This window comes from Chiloscyllium punctatum, chromosome 45 (genome assembly GCF_047496795.1).
Source record: "Chiloscyllium punctatum isolate Juve2018m chromosome 45, sChiPun1.3, whole genome shotgun sequence".
Lineage (NCBI taxonomy): Eukaryota > Metazoa > Chordata > Chondrichthyes > Orectolobiformes > Hemiscylliidae > Chiloscyllium > Chiloscyllium punctatum.
This window is the reverse complement of record NC_092783.1, coordinates 20,451,232-20,475,859: the sequence shown is the minus strand read 5'-3', so window position 1 is coordinate 20,475,859 and position 24,628 is coordinate 20,451,232. Positions and strand designations below refer to the sequence as shown.

Sequence of the window (24,628 nt, the reverse complement as noted above, 5' to 3'; positions counted from 1 at the left end):
ACCTCCATATGCTTGTCCAATGCCCGCTTAAATGACCATAAAGAGGGAGAGTCCACCACTGCTACTGGCAGGGCATTCCATGAACTCACAACCCGCTGAGTAAAGAATCTACCCCTAACATCTGTCCTATACCTACCATCCCTTAATTTCAAGCTGTGTCCTCTAGTAACAGCTGACTTCATTTGCGGAAAAAGGTTCTCACTGTCAACCCTATCTAAACCCCTAATCATCTTATACACCTCTATCAAATCTCCCCTAAACCTTCTTTTCTCCAATGAGAAAAGCCCCAAGTCCCTCAGCCTTTCCTCATACGATCTTCCTACCATACCAGGCAACATCCTGGTAAACCTCCTCTGCACTCGTTCCAATGCCTCCACATCCTTCCTATAATATGGCGACCAAAACTGCACACAATATTCCAGATGAGGCCGCACCAGAGTCTTATACAACTGCAACATGACCTCAGGACTCCGGAACTCAATTCCTCTACCAATAAAGCCCAGTACACCATATGCCTTCTTCACAGCACTATTTACCTGGGTGGCAACTTTCAAAGATCTGTGTACATGAACACCAAGATCCCTCTGGTCATCCACACTACCAAGTAGTCTACCATTAGCCCAGTAATCCATCTTTTTGTTACTCCTACCAAAGTGAATGACTTCACACTTAGCTACATTGAATTCCATTTGCCACCTTACTGCCCAACTCTGCAACTTATCTATATCCCACTGTAACCTGCCACATCCTTCCTCGCTGTCCACAACTCCACCGACTTTCGTGTCATCCGCAAACTTGCTCACCCAGCCTTCAAGCCCGTACTCCAGGTCATTTATAAAAATGACAAACAGCAATGGTCCCAAAACAGATCCTTGTGGAACACCGCTAGTAATTGCACTCCAAGATGAACCTATACCATCAACTACTACCCTCTGTCTCCTTCCAGCCAGCCAATTCCTAATCCAAACCTCTAATGCACCCTCAATGCCATACCTCCGTAGTTTTTGCATTAGCCTGCCATGGGGTACCTTATCGAACACCTTGCTAAAATCCATATACACCACATCTACTGCTTTACCCTCGTCCACTTCCTTGGTCACCTTCTCAAAGAATTCAACAAGGTTTGTGAGGCACGACCTGCCCTTCACAAAACCATGCTGACTATCCTGGAGGAGTTTGGAGTTGATTATTGTATGAGGAAAAGTTAACAAGGTTGGGCCTGCAATCAATTGAGTTTTGAGGAGGTGATCTTATTAAGACACAAGATTTCAAAGGGATCTGTCAAAGGTGAATGTTCAAAGGACGTTTCTTCTTGTGGGAAAGACTAGGATTTACCAGGATGCTGCCGGAAATGGAGGGTTTGAGTTACAGAGAGAGACTGGATAGGCTGGGACTTTTTTCACTGAAGGATTGGAGATTGAGAGGTGACCTTACAGAGGTTTACGAAATAATGAGTATAGATAAGGTGAATGGCAGGTATCCTTTCTCTAGGGTGAGGGAATTAAAACTAAAGGTTATATTTTTAAGGTGAGAGGAGAAAAAAATTTTAAAAAGACATGAGTGGCAATTTTTAAAATATAAAACAAAGAGAGTGGTTTGTGTGTGGAATGAACTTGCAGAGGATGTGGGTACAATTACAATATAAAAAACATTTAGCTAAGTACATGAATAAGAAACATTTGGAGGGACATGGGCCAAGTACAGGCAGATGGGGTGAGTTTAGTTTGGGATTATGGTTGGCATAGACTGGTTGAACTGAAGGGTCTGTTTCCATGCTGTATGGCTCTATGACTTTATAACTTGACGAGACAGTTCTTAAAGAAAAGGTCACCCATTTAAGATAGAGGTGAGGAGCTATTTTTGTCTCTTGGAAGGTTATGACCCTGTGGAATTCTCTTGGACCATAAGAAATAGGAACAGGAATAGGCCATTCAGCCCGTTGAGCCTGCTCTGCTGTTCAGTAGGATCATGGCTCCTGCAGAGTACTGGATACTGCACGAATGAACATTTTTAAGGCAGGAGTAACAGAGATTCTGGGCTCAAAGGGCACCTGGGAGAGCCAGGAAGTTTGAGTTCAAGCTAGAATCAGACTTTGTTTATTCATTCACAGGACGTGGCTGTCTAGGCCAGCATTTATTGTCCATCCCTAATTGCCCAGAGGGCAGATAGAAGTAACCATGTTGCTGTGGGTCTGGAGTCACATATAGGCCAGACCAGGTGAGGCTGATTTCCTTCTCTTAAGGTCATTAATGAAGAGATGGGCTTTTCCGACAATCAACATTGGATTTATGTTTGTCATTAGGCTCCAGATTCCTTTTTCTATGGAATTCAAATTCCACTATCTGCTGTTGGATTCAAACCCGTATCGCCAAAACTGGGTCTCTGGATTAATTGCCCAGTGATAATAGCACTAGGCCGTCTTCTCCCTGTGGTCTTGGTTTGAATGGTGGAGCAGGCTCAAGGGATCAAATGGCCGAATCGTGTCCCAAACTATAACCTCACCTTGTTGCAGCTGGAAGGACTGGGGGAAGGACTGGGGGAAGTTGGTATGATGGGGGAAGGGGGGAATGACTGGGGGAAAGGGGGAAGGGGAGAATGACTAGGGGAACGGGGGAATGACTGGGGGAAGAGGGAAGAGAATGACGGGGGGGAATGACAGGGGGATGGGGGGGGGGGGGAGGGGAAGGGAGGAGAATGATGGGGGGGAAGGGGGGAGAATAAGAGGGAATGACTGGGGAAGGGGGGGAGAATGATGCAGGGAAGGACAGGGGGAAGGGGGGGGTGAATGATGGGGGGGGAAGGGAGGAGAATGAGGGGGAATGACTGTGGGAAGGGGGGGGAAAAGGGGAAATGACTGGGGGTGAGGGGGGGAATGACGGGGGGCGGTGATGGGGGAATGACGGGGGGGAAATGACTGGGGGTGAGGGGGGAAATGGCGGGGGAAAGGAGGGAAATGCCGGGGGGGGGGGGAAAAGGAGGGGAATGACGGGGGGGGGGGTGGGGGGGGAAGGAGGGGAATGACGGGGGAGGGGAAAAGGAGGGGAATGACGGGGGAGGGGAAAAGGAGGGGAATGACGGGGGGGGAGGGGGGGGGGAAAGGAGGGGAATGACGGGGGAGGGGAAAAGGAGGGGAATGACGGGGGAGGGGAAAAGGAGGGGAATGACGGGGGGGGGAAAGGAGGGGAATGACGGGGGGGAAAGGAGGGGAATGACAGGGTGGGGGGGAAGGAGGGGAATGACGGGGTGGGGGGGAAGGAGGGGAATGACGGGGTGGGGGGGAAGGAGGGGAATGACGGGGTGGGGGGGAAGGAGGGGAATGACGGGAGGGGATGCAGGGGAATGACGGAGGGGGGGATGAAGGGGAATGATGGGGAAGTGAAGAATGATGGGAAAGGGGGTAATGACTGTGGGAAGGGGGAAATGACTAGGGGAGGGGGGGGGGGAAGGGAAGGGGTGAATACCGAGGGGAAAAGGGGTGACTGGCTGGGGGGGGGGTGGGGGGGTGGGGGTGAGAAGGGACCGGGAGAATGACTGGGGGAAGGGAGGAATGACTGCAGGAAGGGCAGAATGATTGGGAGAAGTGGGGGGGGGGGGGGTGCAGTGATGGGAGCCGGTGGGGATGGAAATGACTGGGGCTGGCATATGATGAGACGAATCAAGACTCACTACTCTACAAGCTGTATTGTTATTACAAATGTTTTGAATCAATCACCAAAATGGAGAGTGGGGAGAACACCTCTGCCATTTTTGAAATAGTTTCATGGAATCTTTCATCTCCACTGGAGGGGCAGGCAGGCCCTCAATTTAACACCTCATCTGAAAGCTCGCACCTCCAACCATGCAGCACTCCCGGTAGTAGAGTACTGCATTGTTGGAGTAACTGCCCATAGTTGTACTGTCGGGGGAAGACAATGGCCTAGGGTATTGTCACTACTTGCGCCTCTGGATTACTAGTTTAATGTTCTGGGAACTTGTGTTCGAATCCCATCATGGCAGACGGTGGAATTTTAATTCAAATTTTAAAAATCTAATGCTGACCATGAAAATATTGTGGATTGTCCATCTCATCCTGGTAAGGCCTATATATGACTCCAGACCCATTGTAATGTGGTTGACTCTTAAGCGCCTTCTGAAATGACCTCCCAGTTATAATCAAGGGCAACGTTAATGATTATTAAAAAAGAATCAAAAAATAAATTACCAGTGATGTTAGCCAACCACAGTAACTAACAATGGTAACCAGTAACTACAAGAGTTAACGTGTGCAGTTATGTGCAAGTAGATGAGCTGGCTACAGGAGTATCTCATTGCGGTTCTGGTCAAGCCATAGGTCATTAAAGCAGATACTAAGCCAAGGTTGTGGGAAGCTGTTAGTGTTTCTTTATAAAGTCTCTACAGATGTGAAAATAAACTTCCTCAATGAGCTTGGGCAATTTTATCACGGACAAAATAAACCAAGAGAATTCCTCAGGCTTATGTCTCTCCAGTAAACAGTGCATGCTCATTAATGTCTGGTTTCCATGGCGATGACTTCCAGAAGACGCTGGTGGATGCCATATCAGCAGCAACAGGTCTCTGGGCGACTGACAATTCATTAGCAATCCTCCTGATAAACTCCAATTAAACAGCAAAGACTGATCCTCTGTGGTCTCTACAGATTGATAGTCCCCTGCTGCCAGGTTAAGATTAGAAGTACTCATTGACAGGAGGAATTGGTAAATTTTCAAGCTGTCACTTGGTTAACTTTCCTGGAAAAGGAACTGAACAGACTAATGAAAAAGGCTTTCTCGTAAGAAAGCTTACATTCCTGACCTGTTATTTTTGCATTAAAATGCCCACCTACCTTGACCCTAACGGATTCAAAAATGCACCTACTAACTCACACCGCCCTGCTAACTTCAGATGGTGAGAAATGTAAGCATGAGTAGGTCTTTCAGTCCATCAATAAAATCACAGAATCCCTACAGTGTGGAAACACGCCATTCGGACCAACAAGTCCACGCTGACGCTGTGAAGAGTAACCCGGCCAGACCCATTCCCCTCCCTATTACTCTACATGTACCTCCGACTGCACCTAACCTACCCATCCCCGAACACTCTGGGCAATTTAGCATGACCAATTCACCTAACCAGCACATCTTTGGACTGTGGGAGGAAACTGGAGCACACCCATGCAGACATGGGGAGAATGTGCAAACCCCACACAGACAGTCACCCGAGGCTGGAATCGAACCGGAGTCCCTAGTGCTGTGAGGCAGCAGTGCTAACCACTGAACCACCGTGGCATACATGGCTGATCCTTCCTGCCATAGTTCTTGACTTCTTTATCAAAAACAAAAATCTGTTGAGCACAGCCCTGAATGGCCTAACCTTTGTTGCTCTTTGTCAATTTCCAAAAAAGGAATGGTTCAAAGAGAGAAGGAATTTCTCATCTTCATCTTAAATAGGATTCTTGCTACTTTGAAACTGTCCCCGCTCGCTCCAAATTTCTCCCAAGAGGAGAAATGTCATCTCAGCATCAGAATCTTAGATTTCAATAAGATCACCCGTTTCCTCAAAAGGCCTGGAACCTCCTCATGCCTGGAACCAACCTAATTGATTTTCTCTGTCTTATGCAAGTATACCCTTCTTGAAGTAAGGAGACCAAAACTCTACACAGCTCTCCAAGTTCAGTCTGCAAATAGAGAAGTCCATAACTATTCTCCTTCCTCCTTGCAATAAAAGCCAATATTCCATCTGCCTCTCGAACTCTTTGAAAGATGCCATCGTTGTACATCATTAAACTCTTATAAAAGTGAGTTTATAGACAGATCCTAAATTCTTAGCTGCAGCTCTCTTTAGATAAAGGAACATTCTAGCTTTTGCTGAAAAATAGAGACATGAATGCTGTTAAAGCTCTTCATCCTCCAGAAAGCATATGATAAAGTTCCACACAAAAGGCTAATGCACGAGATAAGATCGCAATGGGGTACGGGTAATTTGTTAGCCTGGACAGAGAATTGGTTAATCAACAGAAAGTACAAAGTCAAGATAAAGGAGTCTTTTTTGGCGCAGCTAGAATGTACTGTGGCCAAATTTGTAGACATCTCTAAAATAGGTGGGAAAGTACTTTGCAGTGAAGAAATAAAAAATAAAACTAAATTGAATATGGATAGGTTAGGTGAAGGGACCAAGATTTGGCAGATGAAGTTTAGTGTGGCTAAGTGTGAGATCATCTATTTTGGTCCGAGGAATAGAAACACAACTTATTTTCCAAAAGGAGAGAAACTTAAGAATGCAGTGGTGTCCTTGTGTCAATGAATTCCACATGCAGTTGTGACATTGAACTTTTCTTCCACCGCCTCCTTGTTTACTTTTTTAATCACAACTCTCACCCACCTTCCGAAGACCCCTTCTCCTGCCTCCAATTCCATCCTCTTGGACACCCTTCTTCAACCTCTTTATATCCAACTACTGTTGTGACAGTGACCACTTCAACCTGTCCACCCCTCTCACCCATGCAACTCATCGACCTCCGCTCCAACCCCAACCTCACTATTAAACCAATGGACAAGGGTGGGGTGCGCAGTGGTAGTTAGACCAAAGCTAGATGCCAACACGCTGACACTTCTTTCTACCATCCCCTCAACCAAGACCTCACCTTCCATCACCAAACCATCATCTCCCAGAGCATTCACGACCTCATCACCTCAGGAGATCTCCCATCCACAGCCTCCAATCTCAGTCATTCCCCAACGCTGCACTGCCCAATTCTACCTCTTAACCAAAATCCACAAACCTGACTGCCCCAATTGACCCATCGTCTATGCCAGCCCACACCCCACTGAACTCATCTCCTCCTAAATTGACTCTGTCCTGTCCCCCTTTGTCCAGAAACATCCTTGCATACATTCAGGTCACCACCCACACCCTCCACCTCCTCCATGACTTTCGATTCCCCAGTCCCTAACATCTCATCTTCACCATGGTCATCCAGTCCTTATACACATCTATCCACCATGGTCAAGGCCTACAAGCCCTCCGTTTCTTCCTCTCCCGCCAATCTAACCAGTCCCCCTCCACTGACCCACTTATTCAATTCGTGGAACTGGTCCTCACCCTCAACAACTTCCCATTTGAATCCTTCCACTTCCTACAGACCAGGGGGGTAGCCATGGGCACCTGTATGTGTCCCAGCTATGCCTGCCTCTTCATAGGATACATGGAATGGTCCATCTTCCATAGTTACACCATATCCCACCTTTTCCTCTGCTACATTGATGACTGTATCGCTGCTGCCTCATGCTCCCAAGAGGAGGTTGAACAGTTCATCAACTTCACCAACACCTTCCACCTGATGTCAAGTTCACATGGACCATCTCCAACACTTCCCTCCCCTTCCTGGACCCCTTTGTCTCCATTTCCAATACCAGTGTCCAACTCAACACAGATCTATTTCAAACACACCAACTCAACACAGCTATCTTGACTACACCTCCTCCCATCCCCCTCTCCTGTAAAAACGCGATCCCTTACTCCCAATTCCTCCACCTTCACACATCTGCAACCAAGAGGAGCAATTCAACTCTAGGACATCCCAGATGTCTTTCTATTTCAAGGTCTGCAATTTCCCCTCCCGCGTGGTCAACAATGCCCTCCAGCACATCTCCTCCACTTTCTTCAGCTCCACCCTCGAACCCCACCCCTCCAACCACAACAAGATAGAACCCCCCTGCTCCTCACCGTCCACCCCTTGAATCTCTGGACACAGCATATTATCCTCTGCCATTTCCGCCACCTACAGTCAGACCCCACCACCAAGGTTATATTTCCCGCCCCACCCCTATCTGCATTCTGCAGAGACCATTCCCTCCGCAACTCCCTTTTTAGGTCCACGCCCCCCCTACCAACCAAACCTCCATACTCAGCACCTTCCTTTGCCACCACAAGAGGTATAAAACTTATGCCTATATCTCCCCCCCCCTCACCTCCATCCAAAGCCCCAACGAATCCTTCCACATCAGACAGAGATGTTCCTACACTCTTCATCTACTGTGTCCGTTGCTCTTGATGTCTCCTCTACACTAGGGAGACAGGATGCCCACTCAATGGAGTGTTTCAGGGAACATCCCTGTGACACATGCACCAAACAATCCCACCGCCCTGTGGCCAACCACTTCCCATTCTGCCAAGGACATGCAGGTCTTGGGCCTCCTCCATCACCAAATCCAAGTCACCTGATGCCTGGAGGAAGAATGTCTCATCTTCCCCCTTGGGTCTCCTCAACCACATGGCATCAGCATCGACTGCAGTAGTTTCCAAATCTCCCCTCCTCCTACCTCATCCCAGATCCAATCCCAAACTCGGCACTGCCCTCTTGACCTGTCCTACCTGTCCATCTTCTTTCCCATTTTTCCTCGCCATCCTCTCTACTGACCTATCATCCCCCCAGTATTCAAAAATCAATCAATTCCTGACATGTTTTTATGCATTAGAGTCATAGGATCATAGAGATGTACAGCATGGAAACAGACCCTTCGGTCCAACCCGTCCATGCCGAGCAGATATCCCAACCCAATCTAGTCCCACCTGCCAGCACCCGGCCCATATCCCTCCAAACCCTTCCTATTCATATACCCATCCAAATGCCTCTTAAATGTTGCAATTGTACCACCCTCCACCACTTCCTCTAGCAGCTCATTCCTCTGTGTGAAAAAGTTGTCCCTTAGGTCTCTGAACCTATGCCCTCTAGTTCTGGACTCCCCCACCCCAGGGAAAAGACTTTGTCTATTTATCCTATCCATGTCCCTCATGATTTTATAAACCTCTATAGGTCACCCCTCAGCCTTCGGCGCTCCAGGGAAAACTGCCCTAGCCTGTTCAGCCTCTCCCTATAGCTCAAATCCTCCAACCCTGGCAAAATCCTTGTAAATCTTTTCTGAAACTTTTCAGGTTTCACACCTTTCCAATAAGAAGGAGACCAGAATTGCATGCAATATTCCAACAGTGGCCTACCAATGTCCTGTACAGCCACAACATGATATCTCAACTCCTGTACTCAATACTCTGACCAATAAAGGAAAGCATACGAAACATCTTCTTCACTATCATATCTACCTGCGACTCCACTTTCAAGGAACCTTGAATCTGCACTCTGAGGTCTCTTTGTTCAGCAACGCTCCCTAAGACCTTACCATTAAGTGTACAAGTCCTGCTAAGATTTGCTTTCCCAAAATGCAGCACCTTGCATTTATCTAAACGAAACTCCATCTGCCCCTTCTCAGACCATTGGCCCATCTGATCAAGATCCACTCACTCAGTGAACAAAACGTTGGCCCTGCCACACCAACATCCGACTCAAGTGAGATACAAATGAAGCAAACTCTTCCGAGCCAATCTTGTCGCAGTCTCCCCTCCCCAACACCACCAGCCCACCCATTCCAATGTGTAACTTTCACCCAGACCCACAAGGCTCAGAGTGAACATTTCGATTGTTACCTCGTTCCCTGACCCTGGCAGGAAGTTCTTGACGGTGATAACTCGGCCAGGCGCTGGAAATGGAGCCTCCATCACGCTGCGCATGAATGGGTAGACGAGGGCCGGGGAGATCTCCCTTCGTTTCTCCACTTCGTCCAGAATCTGGAGCATGCACACAGAGAGATGTTCGTCAGAGGTGGGGATATCTGTGTGGGTGAAGACTTGTGCAGTCTGTTTATAACTGGGGGAGTGGAGGCAGGGCCTATGATCCAGGGTTACACTACTGTGGGGAGTACTGTCTTGTAATGGGGAAGTTCACTGCTCATCGAGAACAACTGAACATTCCCCAATACTGCAACATCGAATTCACACAGGGCAAATCACAGCGGCTATAACCCAGTCATGTTCTTTGGGTGATAATGAATGAACAGAATAAAGTTGTCTGGGAAAACAGATGATATTAGTGCAGGGGAGAGAATGCAGAGCAATTTGGATTATTGGGATACTTTGCTTCAAATCAATTCACAATATGTACTGAGATCAGAGCCTAGATAGCAACTGCAGAGAACATTGACAGAGTGTTCGGTTTCTGACTCAGTTGGGTGAAGATTCACCAATCATGGATTATAATCTGCATGGCTTTGAGTGCTGTTTCCAATATACTCAGGACCTGATTGCACGTTCCTGCTCCAATAATATTCCTAGCTGCTCCCAAATGAAGGCCAAACTTTGGAGCCAATAGCCCAAGGTAATTTTCAGTTAAAGTAGGTGTGTGATAAGTTCAATGATATGACATTGTGGGTGATCAGCCTTCTCCCTCTTCACAAAGACAAGGAAGAGCTGCCAAGGAAAACATTCAGAATCTCCTCAAAATACTCCAGGCTGCAGGCCAGAAACAACAGGCTGAGGGAATGCTCCATCTCCCGACAGCTTCCTGTCTGTTTCCTACTTTAGCACATCCGAGTTTTGTTTGATCAGGAATGCTTTGTGGACTTTAACTGGGAGGATTTAACATCAAGATTGAACAGTTGGGATCTCAATGGAAACTCATAGTTTTCCGTCTAGGCAATGGGGTTCTGATCAGGAAGTGGAGATGGAGATACTTACAACCTTGTCCTTGTTTTAGTCTACCACAGTGCAGATAGGGGCCATTTGGCCTATTGAATCTGCACTAACCTTCCAAACAGCATCCCACACAAAGCCACAATCCCCCATCCTATTCCTGTAACTCAGCATTTCCCATGGCCAATCCACCAAGCCTGAACCTCCATGGACACTATGGGGCAATTTAACATGGGGCCAATACACCTAACTTGCACATCATTGGACTGTGGGAGGAAACCGGAGCACCCGGAGGAAACCCACACAGGGACGGAGAGAATGTACAAACTCCACACAGTCACCCAAGGGTGGAATCAAACCAAAGTCCCTGATACTGTGAGGCAGTAGTGCTAACCACTGAGCCACTACCCACTCAGTTCCTTCAGCCCCTGTCCAGCCTGATACAGATGCAGATATACGCCCTTCTCAGACAGAGGGCCCTGGTTATTCCAGGTGTCAAGGTTAAGGTCCTTGCTGCTTGAAGCAGTCACCAGAACTTGCTGAACTCAATTCAACACAGACTGCTGGGGTGAGGGTGGGGGTGGGGGCAGAACAGTGCGAAAAGGGAGGCCAATACATTCACCGTGACATTTCTAACACATTAAAAAGGTACTATGTAAATACAAGTTGTTGTTGCGATGCGAATACTAACAGAAAAAAGTGAGAGTCAGCCGCCATTGGTAGCAAAAAAAACACAAAGAAAATTACAGCACAGGAACAGGCCCTTCGGCCCTCCAAGCCTGCACCGATCCAGATCCTCCACCTAAACCTGTTGCCTATTTTCTAAGAATCTGTATTGCTCTGCACCCTGCCCATTCAAGTATCGGTCTAGATACATCTTAAATGATGCTATCGTGCCCGCCTCTACCACCTCCACTGGCAATGCATTCAGGCACCCACCACCCTCTGTGTAAAGAGCATTCCATGCATATCTTCCTTCAACTTTTCTCCTCTCACCTTGAACTCGTGACCCCTGGTAATAGAGTCCCGCATTCTGGGAAAAAGTTTCTTGCTATCCATCTTGTCTATACCTCTCCTGATTTTGTAAACCTCAATCAGGGTCCCCCCCTCAACCTCCATCTTTCTAATGAAAATAATCCTCAGCAGGTGAGGGCTTCATCACAAATGGTAATGAAGGCAAGATTGCAGACATTTTTGGATAAGTGTGCGCTCTCTGTCCGGGGTCAGCAGTTCATGCAGTAACATTGTGAAGGTTGGAGGTCAGGTTATTGGGTCAAAGCCAGTGGAATGAAAGAGATCTGGGGGTAATGAAGAGTCAGGGGATTCCAACTGCTCTCCGACATGGAAGGTAAATGGTTACATGGCCTGCTTCAGTTAATTGTCTGGGGTCTGTGTTGTTTAAGATTCAATTTTAAGAGTGTCATGCAAAAAAAAACATAACAGCATGGTTCCTCATCAAGTAGAAGCGAAAGGGATTAAAGGGATTGAAGAGATTGGGAAGATCAAGGTAAAACACTTTTACAGAGAAAGTGTTTCTTAACCATGAGCTATCAGTGTTGAAGCTGCAAGTCAAAAGAATTTCTATGGTGGCAGGGATGAGTTGGTATTAGGTGCCCTCATTGGTACAGTCCTCCACTCAGTAAGTTCTCCAACTGGACAATGTCCAGAAGAAGCCCCAATAGCTGAGGTTGACAGTGATGTTGTGGTGGCGGTTGGGGGTGTGGAGAAGAATGAGCAACAGATCTATTCTTACCTTCGAGAAGAGATTGAAGCAACCGAGCCGACTGATGATACAGTAAACCTCTGGCAACCTTTTCCCTTTCCCGTTCGGCTGAAATAAAAACTGGAAAGTTAAAGGAGGCAGCCAAACATGGTTAGAGAGACATACACACACACACACACACACACACACACACAGCAAGTGGCTCAGTATAGCCCTCCCATCCCACATAGCAAATGTTTCACTTTACCCCTAGCTCCCCCCACCAATGAATGGCTCAGTCCAACCTCCATCCTTCACCCTCACTCCCCAACCCAGCCAACAAATGGCACAGCCTATCCCTCTGGGACCAACCCCCACTCAACAAGTGGCTGAGTCCAATCTCCTCCCACCTGTCTCCCACCAATGGTTCAACTCACCCTTCTGGCACCAACCTTGCCACATCCCCCAATGCAAATGGTGGCTCCCCCACCATTAATCTGGCCCCATTCTACCCACTCAAGTCACCCACCTACCTGAATGGTTCAGGCCAACTCACCAAGCCACACAGTGATACAATCCACCTTCCATGGTGAATGGTTTGTACCATCATCCATCCCCCTATTCAGTGAGTGGCTCAGTCCTGTCCTCACTCATTTCTGCCCCTTGCCACTAATTGCAGTACCCAGCCATCCTATAGGGGGAGCATTTTTCAGATTTAAAAGGGGGCAGCCCACCCTGCCCCCTGCACGCCCTCGTCAGCACCAGTGGGCAATCTGGAGGTCTAGGGCAGTACCATCTTTCCATTTACCGACACAGCCCAAGCCAATGGTTTTCATTCTCAGTGTCACTCCCCTACCCTTCCCGTAAAACACCTTCCACAGATTAAAACAATCACGAGATAGGGATATGGGAAAATGGTCTTGAAGCAAAAGGCCAACCATTATCTCGTGGAATGGATTGAAGGGCTGCATGGCTTACTATTTCAAATGTGCTGTGTGCAGTCACTCCTGTGTCCAGACAAAGCACTCCTTTCTCTCCTGTCACTCAATGTGTTGACCAGTCGGAAGACTCTACCAACAGCCTCGCATCAATTCGTTTTATCCTAACAGGGTTATCAGATTCTTCTACATCCAGATGGAATACTCTGCAATGAACTATTCTTCTTTCAGACCAAAGGACTGCAAAGACGGGAAACCTGCATCTTTAAACTCTTTCAACAAAAGATGGCATCAATAGGTCCAATATGATTTTAATTGGCAGACACTAATCTTGAGGAGGCTGCCTCTTGGTAATTTGCTCTTCATTCCCCTGTTGCATGGTCAGGACTACTTATAGGAGTTGGCCTGGATGCAGTGAGCTCTGTGGAAGGCTGCACACAGCTCTCTCTGAGTTTTTAGCTGTGATTACAGACTTAATCAAGATAGACAGACTCCCAGTCCCTATGACGCTCGCATTTACTGAGTTCAGTAATTGCACAACTCACCAAGAGTTTCCGACAGTACCCGAACCTTCTGCTCCCATCCTCACCAGTCAAAACGAAGGAGAAGGTTTCACTGTTGGTGCAATGAATACATTACAGGACACCCCAGAACAAACAGAGAATCACACGTAATGACTCACCATCAATGTGATGGCCAGCAATTAAACAATGTGTTTCTTCACAGCAATAACAATTAGCTGACTCAAACACTCCAAGGCATTGCCTCTTGGCCACTACGACTCCCTGGGGTTTAACATTAAACTGCACAGATTTCTGATGCTTACACACTGATGTCAAAACACCATTTGCCCCACCGCCTCTAAGCGAGCTCTCAATTCCCCACTCGCGACAAAGCTCCTTCCAAACCTGCCTCCTCTACCACCAAGGAGGAGAACAGAAGCAGGTACCACCCGCACGTTCCCCTCTGTGTCACTCACCATCCTGACTTGGAAATGTATCGCCGTGCCTTCACTGTCACTGGGTCAAAATCCTAGAACCCTACTCCTGCTGGCATTATGAGGGCACCTACACTAGATAGACTGCGGTGGGTCCAGAGCTGGCTTATCACCACCATCTTCTCCATGGCAACGAGGGACGGAAAACAAAGGCTGGTCTTGCTAGTGATGCCCATGTGCCATGGATGAATGAAAAGAATCCCTCATATTGTTTAATTGCCTCTCGAGCAGTCCAGTTTTTGCCTGTACTGGCTTGCCCAGAGACCCCCAAGAGCTCCGATCGACATGTGAACAAGCATCTTCTGAATACAGTCAGTACATTTGGGCACAGACTAGTAACAGGTACCTGTAGCTCTGTGTGAACCCATTGCACCTTCTGGCCGGGCAGATTTTGTTTTTTAGAAAGGGCCTCACTTAGTGGCAGTCTGAACTGAAACACATGATTTCCGCTCCCCCTCATCCCCACCCTTCCCCTAATATATCACTAGGAATTCAATGTTAAATGTGGTTTTCTAGGCAACTCGAAGTTTAAGGTAAGGCCCAAACAGAAAAGTTTCTGACAGACCATCCATTGTTAGAACACCATTAACAATCTCACCTCATTCCAGAAACCAGCAGCTAGCCCAAGCAGATCCTCCCACTGCAGTACTGACAGAATGCTGCATTGCCGAGAGGTGCCAATTGCCGGGAGAAATCTTTAACAAAGGTCGTACCCCGCCTCTCGGATAAGTACAAAGGGACCTGGGGCTCCACTTTGACAAGGAGCTAGCAAAGTCTCCTTGTGCTTCGGCCAATATTCATTCCTCAACCCAACAGAAACTATTTGGGATTTATCACATTGCTGTTGGTGGGCTCTGCCTGTGTGAAAATTGGCTGATGCACGTCCAAAAACAAAAGCGATGACACTTCAAAATACTTCATTTGCTATGGGCACGAAAGGTGCTACCGAACAGTACATCTTCATTTCCCTGAGAACTGCTCCTGATCCACCGATGTGTATTACTGCTGTCACACACGTTCAAACAGCAGGTCACAGCTCTTTACTTGCCCATCGGAAAAGTGAGAAGGCTGCTCTCACCTATGGTTATAACACACTAGGAGATTAGTCCATGTGCTTTAACAGAACAGATAGCTGAGGATTCATCACCAATGCACATTATAAGAGCCCATACCTGGTCAACTGAGAGACTGCAACCCATTCGCTGGCATCAGGAAAGCAGAACTGAGGAATAGCTTTTAGCCTTTCTTCAGCATCACGGGCTTGCCTTGTCGACTTCTCCAGCTGTTAGAGAACATAGGAACAAGCCTCGCATGAAGGAACCATGCACAATTACAGTCATCAGGCACAAGTTCAGGAGCTCACTTTGTTTGTACTCCAGCAATGTTCTCCTGTGTTTCTGTCACTAGTTCACTGAGCATAACTTCTCCTCTGTCCTCAATGGCCATTCTTGGTGCAAAAGCTGAAGCTAACTTTTAAAGGTCAGGAAAAGGAAAGAAATGACCATCAGAATCAGGAGCAGAATTAGTTCATTTGGTCCATCGAGTTAGTTTTAGATTAGATTACTCACAGTGTGGAAACAGGCCCTTCGGCCCAACAAGTTCACACCGACCCGCCGAAGTGCAACCCACCCATACCCCTACACTTAACCCTTCACCTAACACTATGGCCAATTCACCTGACCCGCACATCTTTGGACTGTGGGAGGAAACCGGAGCACCCAAAGGAAACCCACTGAGACACGGGGAGAATGTGCAAACTCCACACAGTCAGTTAGTCGCCCGAGGCGGGAATTGAACCCGGGTCTCAGGTGCTGTGAAGCAGCAGTGCTAACCACTGTGCCTCTGTGCCGTGTTCTGCTGATATGTTTCTCAATCACATTCTACTGCCTTTTCCCCATCACCTTTGAACCCCTTACTAATCAAGAACCTATTAATCTCTATCTTAAATAAACTCAATGACTTGGCTTCCACAGCCCTCTGTGTCAATGCGTTTTACAGATTCACTACTCTCTGTGCCTGAGGAAATTCCTCATCATCTCCATGCCCACTCCTCCAGGCCTCTCAGTGATCTGCAAGTTTCCATGAGAGTCCTTTGCCCTCTCTTCCTTCTAAACTCCAGAGAGTACAGACCCAGAATCCTCAACTACTCCTCATAAGACCAGCCTTTTACCCCCAGGATCATGCTTATAAACCACTCTGGACACCCTCCAATTTATTAGATGTTTCTAAAATTGCTAAAAATATTCCAGTTGAGGTCTGACCAGAGCCTTATATAGCCTCAGCAGTACATCTCTGCTCCTACAGCATCTATTGGACTAAGAGATTGGTTATAATGTGTTCACTGTAACAAGGCAAGTGACATTAGAGAGATTGGTAAGTCCTGTGAATGTAAGGTGCGGACTCAACATGGTGATGCACTATGGGATTAACAATGACCTCATTAATTTACGCACTGAAACGAACGTGGGTTGCTCAGTATACTCTTGATATAACTCCAATATGCAGTAACATAACATGCTAACAAATTGAATATATAAAGTTAAACTACAAAAGAGACATTGTGAGAGAAAGCCTGGGTTGTAACATAAGAACATAAAGAGAAGGCCATTCAGCCCCTCAGGCCTGCTCCACCATTTGATTGATCTCATCTCGGCTTCACGTCCACTTTCCTGCCCACTCCCCATCACCCTTCAAACTGTTACTAATTAAAAACTTGTCTAACTCCTCCTCACATTTACTCAGTGTCTCACCATCCACGGGGGAGTGAATTCCATAGATTTATGGACCTTTGAGAGAAGTGATTCCTCCTCACCTCTGTTTTAAATCCGCTGCCCCTTATGCTGAAACTATGACCTCTCATTCTAGATTACCCGACAAGGGGAACGATGCTCTCTACACCTACTTTGTCCATCCCCTTCAGCAATTATATACGATGAGATCACCTTTCATCCTTCCAAACTCTAGAGAATACAGACCTAAACTGCTCAATCCTGCTTCAGAAGACAAAACCCTCAGCTCTGGAATCAATCCAGTGAACCTCCTCTGAACTGCCTCCAGTGAAACCATATCCCTCAAGTTGGGGGGACCGAGGCGAAACACAATACTCCAGGTGTGGTCTCACTAATACCTTGTAGCTGCAGCCCTATACCTACTTTTATACTCTACTCTTTTAGCAATGAATGTCAAAATTCCACTTGCCTTCCTTATTATCTGCCTTACCTACATTCTAAATCTCTGACTCATGCAAGAGGACACTCAGATCCCTCTGCACTGAAGCATTCTGAAGTTTCTCTCCATTTGGACAATAAATTACCTTTCTATTCCTCTGACCAAAAACGGATAACCTCACACTTATCCATATTAAATTGCAACTGCCAAATTTTGGCACATTCAAATAGTTTACTATATCAATTTGTAAACTTCTTATTTCTTCGCAGCAACTTACTTTCTCACCTCATTTAATGTCATCTACAAATCTGGTGACTGTACTTTCTATCCCCAAATCCAAGTCAATAACATAGATTGTAAATAGCTGGGTCCTGAGGACTGAACCCTGTGGCACCCCACCAGTTACATCTTCAAAAGACCCATTTATCCCAACTCTCTGCTCTCTGTTGGTTAACCAATCCTTTCTCCAAGCTAATAAATTACCCCTAAACCCAATGTGATCTTACTTTATCTATTAACCTTTTGAGTGGCACCTGAACAAATGCTTTCTGAAAGTCCAGATATAGTATATCTACAGAAAACCCAATATCTATATTACATGCAACATCTTAAAAGAACAAGAGCAAATTAGTCAGACAGGATTTACCCTTCATAAAGCCATGCTGACTCTGATGGTTTCTGTCTTGACTTTCCAAATATCTTGTTATCGTTTTCTTACCAATAAATTGAAACAATTTCCATCAACACATGTTAAAGCAACGATGTGTAGTTACCTACTTTCTGCCTCTGTCCCTTTTTGAATAAGCATATTATATCTCATGGTTCCACAGTGATAGAAAAACTCCAATGTACAGGAAAATAGCTCACCAAGCACTGAAGGTGCAGTTTCCATTTGACCTTTCTGTGACATAGAATATTTGAGGGAATTAGCAGAGATCCATTAAAGAGAGAGCTGGAGAAGTTCAAGAGTAAGAAGTAAACAGAAAGATATGTCGAGTGAGAAAGATGAGATTATTGAGTAGCAAGAAGTCGGAGATGTAAATTCTATGTAATAATGAAAATGAGATCTAAATTTTAAAAGCATTTAATCAATTCATTGCCAGCCTTCAGAATTAGCTCTGTTACATCCTGAATATGGAAGATATTGAAATCTGGAGTTTAAAGCATATAGATCAGTGGAATGGAGGTGGATAATGACTGCAATTGATGCCTATGAAGAGTGGCATTGACAGTGAGAACCTCTGCATTACATTTCAACATGGTAACACGGCAAGGAGGAGATAATGCAGGAGGAGCAAGGAGATAAATAAGGAAACAGTGCCTCCATGATCACAAACAAGGAGTCCTTTGAGGGCTGTGCACATTGGGAAAAGGAAGATGAAGGGAGGTGAGGAGATCAATATTTTTTGGGATTGGGGATGATTCAATACAGAAAAGGAGACAACAGTGGGGGTCACTGGGAGGAAAAATGTTATGCAAACATGCAATGAAAGCACCAAATAAGATTGAGGGGCAAGAAGTGACTTAAAGCAAGAGTCAAGAAGGGCATTGCTCATGTGACAGATCTCAGTTATAGGGATATTAGAGTTCAGAATGACACAGGCTTTCTTAGAACTTGTGAGAGAACATGAACAATAAGAGCCCAATGTGACACTGTCCCAGTGAGAGGGAATACAGACAGACCAGTGTGACACTATCCCAGTGAGAGGGAATATTGAGAGCTCAGTGTGACACTGTCCCAGTGAGAGGGAGTAGAGAGCCCAACACCACATGACCTCAGTCAAAGACCAGCGGAACCTTCTTAAATGTTCCTGTTGTTTAACAGCCAGGGTTTCACACTCACTGATGTTCCTAACAGAGAGCCTTGTGGGTTATGTGCCAAGTTTGCTCACACATTTATATGCAGAGTGTTGCCAATCTCACCTTACTGGGAAACTGCTGCGTGACCTGAGGTTCGTATATGTTTATCGAAGCTTTCTTGCGAAGTGAGACCACCACAAAGTATTCAAAAAGCTTCTGCTCCTGTAATTCGAATAAATCCCGCTCAAGGGTTTGATAGCGAGTGTTTCTTTTCAATGTTGAATGCACATATACCAAACGCTGATTGTGAGCTGTAAACAGCAAGGACAGGAAAATTATTTAATAACTCAGTCAGAATTACCTCAGATAGTACAATAGGGTAAAAGGCAGGTTCCATGGTCTGACACACCGTCATTCTCAACCAGGAGTCAGCAACAGCTGGATCCAAAGAAAGACTCAAATGGGCCATCAAATATCATTAGATAATATAAAGGTTCTCATTCATTAATGCAAAGGCTGATCTATAACACACCAAATCAGTTATTCCAATATTTTCCTTATGGATCTTTCTGCCAGAAATACTCTTAGCAAAGCTAACCCTTTTGCTTCCAATACTTGCAAAACATAAATCTTTCCCCCTTCTTCCCACCCAGTACTTTCAGTTTTCTTCAGGTTTCTCAAATCTCAACTGCCTCTGATTTTAAAATGGAGGGGGGTTGGGTTACTAATCAGTAGCACCTTTCAAATCCTTAACCACTTCCATCTAGAAGGGCAAGGGCAGCAGATACATGGGAACACCACTACATCCAAGCCACACACCATCCGGTCTTGGAAATATATCGCCTTTCCTTCAGTGTTGCTGGGTCAAAATCCTGGAATTCCCTCCTAAGGACATTGTGGAGGTGTCCACACCACAAAGACTGCAAGCTGTTCAAAAAGGTGGCACACCACCATCAAGGCCAACTAGGGATGGACAATAAACGCTGCCTCAGCCAGCAGCACCCACATCCCGAGAGGGGGAATCTGGAGAGCCCAGTGTGACACTGTCCCGATGAGAGGGAGCACAGAAGGCCCAGTGTGACACTGTCCCAGCAAGAGAGAATACAGAGGGACCAGTGTGACACTATCCCAGTGAGAGGGAGTACAGAGAGCTCAGTGTGACATTGTCCCAGTGAGAGGGAATACAGAGGGACCAGTGTGACACTATCCCAGTGAGAGGGTCACAGAAGGCCCAGTGCAACACTGTCCCAGTGAGAGGGAAACCAGAGAGCCCAGTGTGACAATGTCCCAGTGACAGGGAATAGAGAGAGCCCAGTGAGACACTATGCCAGTGAGAGGGAATACAGAGTGCCCAGTGTGAAACTATCCCAGTGAGAGGGAGTTCAGAGAGCTCAGTGTGACATTGTCCCAGTGAGAGGGAATACAGAGGGACCAGTGTGACACTGTCTCAGCAAGAGGGAATACAGAGGGACCAGTGTGAAACTATCCCAGTGAGAGGGAGTACAGAGAGCTCAGTGTGATATTGTCCCAGTGAGAGGGAATACAGAGGGACCAGTGTGACACTATCCCAGTGAGAGGGAGTACAGAGAGCTCAGTGTGACATTGTCCCAGTGAGAGGGAATACAGAGAGCCCAGTGTGATACTGTCCCAGTTACAAGGAATAGAGAGAGCCCAGTGTGACAGTCTCCCTTGAGCATCTCAGGCAGAGGCCCACACAGCAACGTCCCAGTGCCATTTGGTGGGTGAGCTCAATGAGACTAAGGTTTTCACAGTTACACACCACACCACCAGCATGGTACATGTACAGTATCAGCACACTGAACTTAGGCACCTGTATTACTTTAATGAACATCTGGTATTAAAGTTTCGTGAATCGGTCACATTAGCGTGGCCTGGCAGGAGCCAAAACCAATTTATAGGTTGGACTACAGATGAATGACCCCTCCAGGGGCTCGGAATTGAGCTACCCTGAGCCCAGTGATCTTCATGGAAAGTCATCAAGAGGAATATTGAGGAACTGTCCAGGCACAGGAAGACATCCAGGAGGATGGGATGGAATGGAAAGTTTAGACTGCAACATCGTGACTGCCGAGAGTCTGGCAACTGGAGCAAGCAAGCTACTCCTGCAGCAGACAGGAAGTGGTTAATGTGAAGAGTATAGATAAACTTAGTGGGAGGCAAGGCAGGCACATGCAGGAGAAGGGAATGGATTTACAAGAGGAAAGGTGCAAGGCTGGTCCATAAAAAGCATAAGTGTTTCACAAACTGATTGCAGCAAATGGCCTATTTCTGTGCTGTATATACAATATAGACTCACTATAAAGGCTAGACTGCCAACTCACTATTTTGTAAAATTGCTTTTTTTATGAATATCTGTCTTCATTTCATCCCTCGATCAACCCTGGCAGTGGACTGTCACTATAGGACATAACGTATTGTGACAACATGCTACCAAAATACACACTCGCCCTTACCTTTCTTTTGTTCCTCTGTATCGCTCTCTGTCTCACTGTTGTCATCTGAAAGATACAGGATTACAGATGAATTTTCAAGCCATGTTCTGTCGTCAGCTTAAGGAACTGAATCAGAGCTCTTCCCAGAGCGACCAACTGTATTTTAAGGGACTGTGTCTGAAACAGTTTGTCTCTCCCTCCACAGATGCTGCTTGACATGCTGAATATTTCCAGTTCTTATTTCAGATTTCTAGCGCCTGCAATTTTTTGCTGTTCTCAATTTCTAAGCAACTCAGATTGTACTTCTAACACCACCATCTGCAAGTTCCTCTCCAAACCATTCATCTGCCTGACTTGGGAATATATTCCTGGTTCTTTGAGTCAAAATCCCAGAACTCCCTTCCTTCCTAATCGTGGAGGTACCCGTCTCATATGGACTACAGTGGTTTAGGAAGGCAGCTCCCTGCCAAACTGTCAAGGGCAATTAGTTCAGGGCAATAGTGGTTAGCCCAGCTAACACCACCCACATCAGAAGAATGAATAAGAAGAAAACCTTTCTGAACTACAAAGCTCAGTCTCTTAATCAATAGACACCAAATCAAGGTAAACAGTGAAAATACAGTCCCTCGCTCAAAAACTGTATTTGAGATAAAAACATTCATCTATCCAGTGAGGAATGCTGTAGGATCTCCACCTACATTTATGGGTGTGATCATATAATCAAACAATTCTTACAGTGTAGAAGCAGGCCATTCAGCCCATTGAGCCCACACCAACCCTCCAAAGAGCATCCCAAACAGACCCATCCCCCCACCCCCATCCCTGTAACCCTGCATTTCCCAATGGCTAATCCACCTAGCCTGCATATCCCTGGACACTATGGGAAATTTAGCATGATCCTATCGACATAACCTGTACATCTTTGGACCGTGGGAGGAAACCGGAGCATCTGGAGGAAACCCACGTAGACCTGGGGAGAATGTGCAAACTCCACAAAGACAGTCGCTCGAGGGTAGAATTGATCCTAGGTCCCTGGCGCTGTGAGGCAGCAGTGTTAACCACTGTAATGGGGTGGATGGAGTGGGTGTTTCAAGGGAGGGATTTGTTGTCTGTTGTGACACCAACACTGGGGAAGAGTGTTGCCAGCAATCTTGTTTCTCACAGTCAGTTTCAGGGGCCATTGGGTGAGCAATGACAGATGATTACCAACAGGCCAAAGACAAGCTGCTTACTGCATTACAGACTGGGTCAGTGGGGCACAGTTCTACCTTTGACAGTGTCCTTACACTGCAAACTATCCCACACCCTTTTAATCATTGTCCTTTGCACTAATCGTTTAGTGTTAAGGTTCAGTCTATACATGAATAAAAAAAACATTGAACTTCAAAATACAATATTGTTTGCTGTGAATCCTCGGATGTTGATCCAATTATCCGAGCATTACTTCCAACCATTTCTTAACAGCAGAAGTATCAGATCTATTGTAATTTTAGATAATTCTTTCCATTCTTTATGCCTCATAATGAACTATGTCTTACTGAATAAATAGTGATTCAGTACAGTACTACAGTGAGTAATCCTTACTCAGAATAATTAGTGACTCTTCACAGTTCCACATTAACCCTTAATCTGCTGAATAACCAGTGACTCAACACAGTTCCATTGCGTGCAACACTGATCCTACTGAATAAACAACAAACAGAGCCATTTAACCATATTAACATTTTGGATGTCTGAAATGGTTCAATCATTCAAATATTAAAATGAGGAATGTAACAACTGTACTTAATAAATGGCAGCTTAATACCCTTATGCCTTAAAGCCTAGCTTTGATTACTTAAATAGCTTGCACTAATAAATACTGTTCAGAATAAACTGATGAATATTGCTCCGTACCTTTCACGGGCGTGGAGTCGGATCCTGAAGAGGTCAGAGCTTTCACTTTTTTCTTTCCTCTCTTCATATCGTACACTGCCTGGATCTTTAGAACCAACTGAAATAGAACAGCAGGCCATCAATGACCACAGCCTCACAGCACACTTCCAAATTTTTAGCAAAACTAAAGTTTTGAGTATGGCTAAATTTCAAAATCAACGCTTTGCGGTCCCTAGCTACCAGCTTCACCCCCTCTCCTTGGCAACACTCTGCAGATTAAACCTATCACTTCACAAACTTGGTTGGTTTGGAGGTGAACTTCTGACATCATTGTCGTCCCATCACAACTCTGATGGGAACAGAGTGCTGGAAATCAAGTCCCATTACTCCATGAGTCGTCTAAGTAAATGCCTGACTGTGACCATTATCAACGATAAAACAGAACTCACACCAGGTTTCATTAATAAACAAAACATTGTAACAAGCCTTTCTCTAATATGTGAGAAAAGCAAGCTGCTAATCACTAAAAAGCAAAATTAAGCTATTTCTCCTGTAAATCGCAACACTCATTCATTCACACATAGAATGGATAGGACAGACAAAACAAACAGGTTTTGCAGAAATATTGAGGCAGAATTTTATTTTGGCTTTTAGTGATGATACCCTGTTGTTGTCAAGTGTAACGTCTCTCAATTTAATAGCCAGTTACACCTGGGTCTTGGGTTGAGCTAGCAGTTCTTTAGTTTTGCAAATGTTTGAGTGTAATTGCTCCACTGTTTAGTCTTAAATTGGGCAGCAGGGTGGCTCAGTGGTTAGCACTGCTGCCTCATAGCGCCAGGGACCTGGGTCCGATTTCTGCCTTGGGTGACTGTGTGGAGTTTGCACATTCTCCCGGTGCTCTGGTTTCTTCCCACAATCCAAAGATGTGCTGATCAGGTGAATTGGCCATGCTAAATTGCTCATATTGTTAAGTGCATTAGTCAGCGGTAAATGTAGGGGAATGGTCTGGGTGGGTCACTCTTCAGAAGGTTGGTATGAATTTGTTGGGCAGAAGGGCCTGTTTCCACACTGTAGTGAATCTAACCTAATCTAAATTGCCCATGTCCTAAGTTTTGGAATTCCCTCCCTAACTCACTTCAAAATTACTACTTAAAACCTGTTTGACCATGAAATAACT

The 24,628-nt window shown here is 46.0% G+C and overlaps 1 protein-coding gene across 1 annotated transcript in view; it reads right to left on the bottom strand.

Moving 5' to 3' along the window:
- LOC140467208 (DENN domain-containing protein 2C-like) overlaps positions 1-24,628 on the bottom strand; it is a 122,344-nt gene that overhangs the window by 14,383 nt on the left and 83,333 nt on the right. The window contains exons 7-13 of the mRNA XM_072563418.1: positions 23,473-23,569; positions 21,598-21,642; positions 19,247-19,434; positions 15,328-15,437; positions 13,704-13,773; positions 12,272-12,349; positions 9,478-9,618 (exon numbers count right to left, since the gene is read on the bottom strand). Of these exons, the coding sequence (XP_072419519.1) occupies positions 9,478-9,618; positions 12,272-12,349; positions 13,704-13,773; positions 15,328-15,437; positions 19,247-19,434; positions 21,598-21,642; positions 23,473-23,569 (729 nt within the window). The remainder of the gene's footprint in view (positions 1-9,477; positions 9,619-12,271; positions 12,350-13,703; positions 13,774-15,327; positions 15,438-19,246; positions 19,435-21,597; positions 21,643-23,472; positions 23,570-24,628) is intronic.